Raw genomic sequence first — 10,236 nt, forward strand, 5'->3', positions numbered from 1 at the left:
GTACACGGATGCGGAGCTCATTGAAACTGAAGAGCGGACGAGGAGAGAGAGGGAGCAGCAACAGGCAGAGGAACATGTCCGAATCCAGCTAAAGGTAAACACAGACGTTCATTTCTCCTTTCCGTTATGTTGTTGGATAATTATACTAACAATCCGAGCCTACCTGTGTGAAAAAAATGCACTTTTAGTGGNAAGGTAAACACAGACGTTCATTTCTCCTTTCCGTTATGTTGTTGGATAATTATACTAACAATCCGAGCCTACCTGTGTGAAAAAAATGCACTTTTAGTGGACGTATTTTGACGTTGTTTGATGTTGTCTGAGTGCCCTATTATTTAATATAGCGCACGCTCCCGGGCTGCAGACAGGTCAGCCCTAGCTTCGTACTGGAGAAATGTCAAATATTGAACATCCTATTATTCATTTAGACAAAAGTAGATCAGAAAATAGGGCCCAGGTTGAAAAAAACATTAGTCCCCCTTTCAGATCCAGACAACTGATGACTAAAATCCTTCACCCAGTTAAAATATATAGTTAAAAATGGCCAATATCTGGGGCGCCCAGTAGCTCACCTGGTAGAGCGGGCGCCATGTGCAAAGGCTATGTCCTTGCCGTAACAGCTTTGGGTTTGATTCTGACCTGAAGCCCTTTGCTGCATGCTGTCCCCTCTCTCCGCTTTTAACATTCAACTTGTCCTATCTAATAAAGGCAAAAAAAAAAAGCCATAAAAAATGACCAAGATCTAAAAGGTGTATTGTAAAAATGTGGCTTAAAACTAGGTAAAAGTCAATTTATGACAGCCTCTGGTAGACAGCCACAACCCAGACACATGCGCAAAGAGGATATGATGCCACTGACAAGGCAACAGCGACCAAATGACACGGACCGTATACTTGAGTTTAAACATTATTGGAAAAGTTTGGGATACTTAAGTACAAAACTCAACAAAATACTGTATAACACTGGTTTAGTTGTTTTTTGACATTTTAATGCAGAAAAGTTACATATTATACCTTTAAAAACAATTCTCTTTGCCCATTACACACTTTGTACTGATGAGGGCACAATCAGCTTGTATACATATTACAATGTCTGCCAGTACCTAGAGAGAAGACTATGTGTGTGAACCATGTCAGTATGTTTTAAACAAACAGCTTTCCAGATTGTCTAACAGTGTCTGAACCACCCATGAATGATGTACTTTGTTTAAAGCTTCAGAAACTCTGAGGGTCAGACATTTGACCTTGTATTTCAGGGATCTTAAAGGAAAGACAATAAAATGTCCTCTGCACAGAAGGAGAAACACTCACCATGTCACAGAGAGAGGAACAAACAAGTAATGTCGGCACTCACCCGCATGCCAAACTGCGGATCTTCCAGCCACACAGATCCTGCACAGCTTTGGGGTACATGGTTGAGTCTCTGGAGGTATTTGTCACGCCCCAGAAAAACAGCACACCTGCAAATACAACACTTATCAGACATCTACAAGCACTGCAGCACGCAAACAGCATCATTTATCATAGACTTACTTTGACCTGACTTCACATTTAGTAAACAGTATTTGAAGCCTTTGGCTGAAAATCAGCAGTCACTTAAATCTTCTGTAAATCTGATTATTATAAAGTTAAACAATATCACTGGGCCTATGTGAGTTAGCCTGTGTCCAGAAATCTTCTTGCACTGTGATGTGCTCTCTTCTTACCCATCTCACTGACAGCAAAGGAGCACTGGTAGCCTGTATAGATCTGACTGGCACCGCGTCCAGGAAAGTCAAACAGTTTGACCAGTCGGGGAACCATCTCGTCCTTCTGCTCCGTGTGACCCAGACGCCCGTAACCACCAAAACCCCAACTGAACACTCGCTTCTGAGAGTCCAGCACCAGCTGCAAGCCCACACACTAGTTTTAATGCTCAGTGTAGAGGAGAATGGTATTAGTTTGTAAACTCTGTTCGACCCATCACTGGCCATCTATGGAATGACTACCGTATAATGTGATCTGCTTCTAATCAAACTATTTATTTATTTATAAGTTTACTTCCTCACCGTGTGGTTAGCCCCACAGGCCACATCTCGCACCACCACATTGGGCACAGGCATGATTTGGCCATCCTTGGACTTCTCAATGAAAATGGCGACACGGCGAGGAATGAGTTCACAATCAAACTCAATGCGCTGGGCACGAGCTATGAACTTCCCATCACTGTTGTGACCTGCAATCAAAGAGATGACAAAGTCATTATTATACAGTTATTTCCATGAAATACTTCACATAAAAAAATGGTGTGAAAATACTACTATGAAATGGAGACACTTTCTAAATTACCTCACACATATCTTTGACATTTCTCTTCTGCCAATGGCTTCAATAAGGAGGTGATGATACCTATATATCTGTGATACACTCTTTGTAAAACTGCTGTCAACTTCCCACATTTGCCTCCATCAGCTATAAGCAATACTGATGACACAGCAGTACCAACATTCTCCCACTGTTTTACAACAGACTTATTTAAACACACTTTAAACAAAGCTGTCACGTGAAAGGGATTGTTTGGATCTTTTGAAGTGGGATTGTATGAGGTACTTATCCATAGTCCGTATTACCTATAGTAGATAACCGTCAGCACACCCCCAGTTTAGAGAAGCAGGCAGGAAACTGTCACGAAAGCTAAGCAATGAACTGCTGTGGACAGGGGCAGCAGCAAAAACGTATCTTCACTATCTAATAAAATCATTATCAGTTTAAGTGGACCTGAGTGAATAGAGAATATGTTCATAGATGGGGAACGGAAGCCATTAGCGGCTTTCCCATCAGGACAGGCTGTCTAATGCTAAGGTGAAGCGGTAAAAATAACCCAAATATAGTGCACACTTAAACTGATATTGATTTTTTTTAAAGGTGGTTATAATATGTTTTGCTGCTGCCCCCCGTCCACAGCAGTACATTGCTTAGCTTCCATGTCAGACTCCAGCCTGCTTGTCCAAACTGGAGGTGTGCTGACTGACATCTACTGTAGGTTAAACAGTGACTATGGATAAGTACTTCATACAACCCCACTTAATAGCAGGTGTGTTTTGAGCGTACCAAGCTGTCCGTACTCTGGGCAGCCGAAGGAGTATAGGTTTCCTTTGCAGTCGACCACCATGCTGAATTCAGCACCACAAGCCACCTTCACCAGGGGCTGGCCATTGTAGGAAATCTAGAGGGAGCGAGAGAGAAGGAAGATTATTAAGAAGGCACATGAACATCTAGTCTACTTTTGAGTTACCTCAAGATAACTTTATGCATTCTCTCTGATCCATACAGTTCTCTATGCTGGATTCTGGCATGGTTGTGATTGTTACAGGCTGGTATGGGTGTAGCTTTGGAATTGCTATTGCTGTGAGTACGACTGTGATTGTAGCTCTGGTTATGGCTGTGGCTCTTATTACAGAGGTGTTACGCATTAGTTAATCATGGGTGTATCATGGCATGTAACTACATGCAGGGTTATTGAACTGGCATGGCTATGTTGTCCTAAAAGTTGCTGTAAAGCTATTCCCACACTCCTGAGAAGTATAATAACACTTCTGTCATATCTGATACAGGTTCAGCAGGATCAAAAAGTTTCAGAATTTACAATGCTATTTATGTCAGTGGCACTACCTCAGACTCTGTAAAGAAAAGACGAACTACAGGCATTGCAATGGCTTTAGCTACAGCCACAGTTGTAGGCCTAGCAAAAACCACAGCTGTAGCCAACAGTAACCACCACTGCTGTATCAAAACCCTAACTGTTTCAGTGCCCAACACACAAATCGGCGTTTCCTGAGATAGCAAAGGCATGACCCACCCTACTCTCCCTCTTATCGATTAGTACTTGTTGACTTTGTTGGTTCAGGTTAGTTAGGTTTATGCAAAAGGAGTGAGAATGGTTAGTGTTAAGGTAAGAGTGTCAGGGTAAGCCAATCGGAGGCAGAGTGAGGCAGAGTAGGGCAGTTCATGCCCTCACTATCCTACAAAACGCAAATTAGTGCGCAACACACATCTAGACAAAGCCACACATAGTGAGCGCCCACTAACACTAAGGCAATGGCTGTTGCTCCTGTTGTTACAACTATTGCCACAGTTGGGCTCTCATAAAATATCAACCCAATAGAAGACAAAAAAGTATTGGCAGAGAAGATTTGGCAAATTTTTCATGGATAAAAGTAAGGAAATTTGTATTTGTTAGATTATATCTTTGTTGTAACAATGCTTCTTCGCAATAAATCTTATACTGTTGGAAAGCCTGTTTATTTACCTTTTAAATGGTGCCACATTTGTAAGGAAGATGCATTTGTGGGATGAGCAGCAGAGCTGAGTATGTGGGTTGCGCCCATGAAAAATTTGCCAAATCTTCTCTGCCAATGCCAAACAGCTTTTTTTTTGTGCTGTTGCTATTGACTCTTGTCGAGCCTCGAGGCAAATTATTTGCTTTTATAGTACAACTATACAGCGCACTGAGTTTCTCGTAAATGTTTATTTCTGTTAGACAACCCGCTTATGTTACTTCTGCTGTAGAGCTATAAATTAATCATCAATAATCTGTCTGATGTGTTATAATGAAGTTTGAAATATCACTGCCATGATGGTTTGCAGGTAGGGCTACATGTGATGAATTAGTGGCATGGGCGCTATCAATAGCCACAGCCGTGTGTAATGGTCGCGCTTAATGACAGCTGTTCTGTTGGAGAACCACATTGGTGCGAGACAGTCTGTAAAACTGCACTTCTTCTCTAGTCGTATTTTTAACTGACAGATCTAACGAGTGGTGGACTGGGCACAGATATCGATATGCAAACTGATTGAAGGGTGTTTCTGCATCAATTTGTGTCTCACTGTGTGAGAGTAAACAAATCTCATGTATGTGCGCCCAGCTCCACAATGACTGAGATGTAAGTGCATGTGAGGCTTTATGAATCCATAAGCTCCATAAGTTTAATATCCGGGCGTAAAGGGACCCTCAGATAACTTTATCAAGCAGCCAGTGGGTCAGTGAGCGGGCTAACAGTGGTCCTGAGCGGAGTCTCTGTAATTATGGCAACGATGACACTGAGTGACAGACCTGCCATTATGTGACATTCTCTTGATTTAATATTTCTCCAATATGTCTCGTTAAACTCTTTCCACAGAAATACAGGACAAACTGCATCCTGTACTGAATCAGTAAGGGACAGTACATTTTATTTTTCAATATGGGACAAGGGGCAACTCTGTCGTCTCATGCCTCGGTGTGGCGCTGGCGGCAGTCACATCACTTGTCCTCAGTTTTACTATCCTTACTTTTATCCAGACTTCCACAAGAAAAGACTTGCTGCATTTCAGAGTTTTTCCTGGGGAAAACAAGTTTGTAAGTGTTATGAATGCTACCGCGCTACTCGGTCAATAATTAACTTCACTACTGAAAAGCTATTTGACTCAGAAAGAAGTGACGTCACCACGACACTAGTGAGAATGCTGTTAAATTCGTAAGGTCACACCTTGTAGTGAGCTATTTCCTAACAATGATTATTTTTGACAGTGTGAGAAATACTGGAAAAACGAGGCTTGTCATCATTGGAGGCAATCTCAATGCAGAGAGATATTGAGATGAAATTCTGCAACCACTGGCAATCCCATATCTCCACTGTCTGGGACCAACCTCTATCCTCCAAGATGACAACGCTCGCCCCCACAGAGCGGGGTTTATCAGAGACTACCTCCAGAATTTGGGAGTGGAGAGGATGGAATGGCCTGCCAGCAGTCCTGACCTCAACCCCATTGAACACTTGTGGGATCAGCTTGGGCGTGCTGTTCGTGCCAGAGTGACCAACACAACCACGTTGGCTGACTTGTGACAAATGCTGGTTGAAGAATGGGATGCCATCCCACAGCAGTGTGTGACCAGGCTGGTGACCAGCATGAGGAGGAGGTGCCAGGCTGTTGTGGCTGTGAATGGTTCTTCCACACGCTACTGAGGCTCCTGTTTGTTAAATGATTAAATTGTTAAATTGACAATATGTCTTGTTTCTTCAGACTTCAATCATCCAATCAACCAAACAAGAGTCAACAGCAAAAAAAAAAAGCTGTTTGGCATTGGCAGAGAAGATTTGGCAAATTTTTCATGGGTACAACCCACATACTCAGCTCTGCTGCTCATCCCACAAATGCATCTTCCTTACAAATGTGGCACCATTTAAAAGGGAAATAAACAGGCTTTCCAACAGTATAAGATTTATTGCCAAGAAGCATTGTTACAACATAGAAATAATCTACCAAACACAAATTTCCTTACTTTTAGTGCTTAGTTTAATTGCATGGGTGTGAACTGGCAAGTTTTTAGATCAGTGCACTGCAAGTAGTTGATTTTTTTCAACTCATCTCTTTGCTAATCTTTGGTCTGAACTGGGCTTAACATTAACTTGATAATGCCTCCAGTGGAGTTCTTACACAGCAGATGACCGCATATTATACTACAACTCAGACTGACAGTTACTTCTCATACTCAGCAGTTCGTCCACTAATACATTCTGTATTCATCTGAATATTGTAGCCCTTGGCATATTTATATCTTAACTGTCATATTATTTGGACAGATCTTTGACCTTTACATCACCACACAGTCAGCTGAAATATGGATCACATATTACAGAATGTGCCTGTATGAGCCCATCTGTTCCCTGGCTCTACAGTGTGTGTTGAGTGTGACGCTAATGTCTTACTGGTGCTGGGCTGAGGACTGCATCAGTCTGGTTGCCTTGGCCAAGCTGGCCTAGCTTGTTCTCACCAAAAGAGTATGCAGTGCCATCCTCTGTGGACAAAGAATGACATCAGCAAACAGAGCAGCATATACCAACCCTCACATTCTATCTACTGTTGTCTACAGCACACTTAAAATATGCAGAGAAATGAAAACTGGATAAATAAATCAAACAAATTTTGTGTTTAATTAATTATTATTAACACCAGGGTATGCTGGTTCTCATTTCAATCAATGACAACAACACATGACCAATCAAAAGAAATTAAATCACTGAAAACGGCTGCTGTAGTGTTTGGCTGGAATGAAAACAAAGAAACCCCGGATGATAATGCACATCATGGCTCAGCCTACCTGTGAGTGCCAGGGTGTGATTGCGTCCACAGGCCGCAGCAACAATCACATGATCCGCCAGCGCCTCAATTAACTTGGGAGCCTCCAGACGCTTGGTGTCCCCGTGTCCCAGCTGACCTTTGTCATTACGACCTACAGAGGCCAGAAAACCAAGAACTCAGTGATGGACAGATAACCCCTTCCACTCCAGACTCAAACACTGGGACACAAACCTCAACAGATTTCTATTTACAGTCGCATGCATAAGTTTGGGGCAACCCTGGTCAAAATTTTGCGATTAATAGTTAAGCAAGTAAAAGATGACCTGATTTCCAAAAGGCATGTCATTAAAGATGACACATTTCTTTAATATTTTAGGCAAGATTACTTTTTAATTCCAATCTTTTCCTGTTTCAAAATAACAAAAAGGAGAAGGGCCTGAAGCAAATATTTGGTCACCCTGCATGGTCAGTACTTAGTAGCGCACCCCTTGGCAAGTATCAAAGCTTCTAAATGCTTTCTGAAACCAGCTAACAGTCTTTCAGTTCTTGTTTTAGGGCTTTTTCCCCCCATTCTTCCTGCAGAAGGCTTCTAGCTCTGTGAGATTCTTGGGCCATCTTACATGCACTGCTCTTTTGAGGTCTATCCACATGATGTTTAATGGTGTTTAGGTCGGGAGGCTGTGAGGGTCATGGCAAAACCTTCAGCGTGCGCCTCTTGAGGTAGTCCATTGTGGCTTTTGAGGTGTGTTTAGGATCACTGTCCTGTTCAAGAAGCCATCCTCTCTTTGTCAGCTTTTTTACCGATGGTGTGATGTTTGCTTCCAGAATTTGCTGGAATTTAACTGAATCCCTTGTTCCCTCTACCTGTGAAATGTTCCCTGTGCCACTGGCTGCAACACAAGCCCAAAGCATGGTCGATCCACCCTGGTGTTTAACAGTTGAAATTCTGCACCCTTTTTCTCTCCAAACATACCTTTGCTCATTTGGTCCAAAGAGTTCCATTTTAACTTCACTAGTCCACAAGATTTGTTTCCAAAAAGCATCAGGCTTGTTTAGATGTTCCTTTGCAAACGTCTGATGCTGAATTATGTGGTGTGGACACAGGAAAGATTTTCTTCTGATGACTCTTCCATGAAGGTCATATTTGTACAGGTGTTGCTGCACAGTAGAAAAGTGCATCACCACTCCAGAGTCTGCAGAATCTTTCTACCTTTCCTAATGATGATTGTGAACAAGCCAGAGCCCTAACAAGCTAATTAAGGTCTGAGACCCTGGTAAAAGTTGTCTGAGAACTCAAATGTATTGGGGTGCCAAAACTTTTGCATGGTGCTCCTTTCCTTATTTCCAATCTAAAATTGTACAAAACAAAAATAATACAGTAATCCTGACTGAAATGCTGAAAAGCATGTTCCATCTTCACCTTTGTGCCTTTTGGAGATCAGTTCATCTTCAACTTATTCACAATCCAAGACATTTTGACCAGAGGTGCCCAAACTTTTGCAGGCAACTGTACTTACAGTCAATGATCCGAGCAGTATTTGCTGGGTATAAACTCATAACTGTTGGGGGTGTGGCTTATACAATGTTTTTAGCTGGAAAACATTTGCACCCGAGGAAAGCATGTTACTTACCCCAGCTCCACAGCTTGCCCTCAGTGGTCACGAGAAGACTGTGTGCAGCACAGGGACCTGACACCACACAGCTAACCTGAATATCATTCAGGCAGCCATAGCGGTGAGGACCCCATAGATTTTGGCCCAGGTTGCGGAAAGCAGCTGAAAACACACAAAGACCACACATCAAAACCCAATGGTATCATTTTATTTATACACCATCTGTCAACACCTGTCCCATGTTATTGTTTCCCCCCTCTTTTGTTCCTTCACTACTGTATAAGAAGGAAGAGTACAACATGAATACCTTATAATAAATGCATCTGCAAAAATAACCTCAGCCTCATAAAAACCACTCATCTGACTTGTCCTTTTAAAAGTAATTTCGGCATTTTCCAACCTTGACCCTATTTCCCCATGTATTTGCATCTAAATGACTAATGGGAACAACAATTTTTGAAATTGGTCCTATATTGAGAGACCGCTGCAGCCAGCAGCAGTGTCACGGGCTGCAATGTAGTCACTCGGGAAAATGAGTACCACCAATTTGCGTCCAATAAAGTGCTGCACTAAAGGATGCAAGGAAAGGATCCCTACAGAGGTTGACCTTTTTGTTCCTTCCTTTTTGTTCAACCAGAAACAGCCCCAAATTGCTTTAGTCAAAGCCACCAGACCCCATTTAAATAAACATTTCACTTTATGCAAAGTCGACAAACAAAATAACAAAAGCTGTCTTAGTTCATCTTTCCTCTGATTCCACAATCACCAACACTGGTTTGGTTAAAATAAACCCTTCATTACCCCAGTTAGATGCTAAATTATTATTATATGTGATATTATTACTTTCATTAATGTTGTTGTTAGTTATTACCATTACCATCTGTCCTGCATCTCTCTCTGTCTCTGCCTCTGTCTCCCTTTCTGTCTCATTGTGTCATACGGATTATTGTTAATTTATCATGTTGACCTGTTCTGTACGACATCTATTGCACATCTGTCCATCCTGGAAGAGGGATCCCTCCTCAGTTGCTCTTCCTGAGGTTTCTACCGTTTTTTGGGGGGAGTTTTTCCTAATCCGCTATCTATACATATACATATATATATATACATATCTATATATACATTATATATATACATATACATATCTATATATACATATACATATCTATATATACATTATATATATACATATACATATCTATATATACATTATATATATACATATACATATCTATATATACATTATATATATACATATACATATCTATATATACATTATATATATACATATACATATCTATATATACATTATATATATACATATACATATCTATATATACATTATATATATACATATACATATCTATATATACATTATATATATACATATACATATCTATATATACATTATATATATACATATACATATCTATATATACATTATATATATACATATACATATCTATATATACATTATATATATACATATACATATCTATATATACATTATATATATACATATA

The 10,236-nt window shown here is 40.8% G+C and overlaps 1 protein-coding gene across 1 annotated transcript in view; it reads right to left on the reverse strand.

Annotated features, from left to right (window-relative positions):
- The window catches only part of rcc2 (regulator of chromosome condensation 2), a 27,938-nt gene that overhangs the window by 9,769 nt on the left and 7,933 nt on the right, over positions 1-10,236 (reverse strand). Inside the window, exons 4-10 of the mRNA XM_050064663.1 lie at positions 8,732-8,875; positions 7,120-7,251; positions 6,728-6,816; positions 3,090-3,204; positions 2,048-2,214; positions 1,706-1,886; positions 1,354-1,459 (exon numbers count right to left, since the gene is read on the reverse strand). Coding sequence (XP_049920620.1) covers positions 1,354-1,459; positions 1,706-1,886; positions 2,048-2,214; positions 3,090-3,204; positions 6,728-6,816; positions 7,120-7,251; positions 8,732-8,875 — 934 coding nt within the window. The remainder of the gene's footprint in view (positions 1-1,353; positions 1,460-1,705; positions 1,887-2,047; positions 2,215-3,089; positions 3,205-6,727; positions 6,817-7,119; positions 7,252-8,731; positions 8,876-10,236) is intronic.

This window comes from Epinephelus moara, chromosome 16, assembly GCF_006386435.1.
Source record: "Epinephelus moara isolate mb chromosome 16, YSFRI_EMoa_1.0, whole genome shotgun sequence".
In the NCBI taxonomy this organism is placed as follows: Eukaryota; Metazoa; Chordata; class Actinopteri; order Perciformes; family Serranidae; genus Epinephelus; species Epinephelus moara.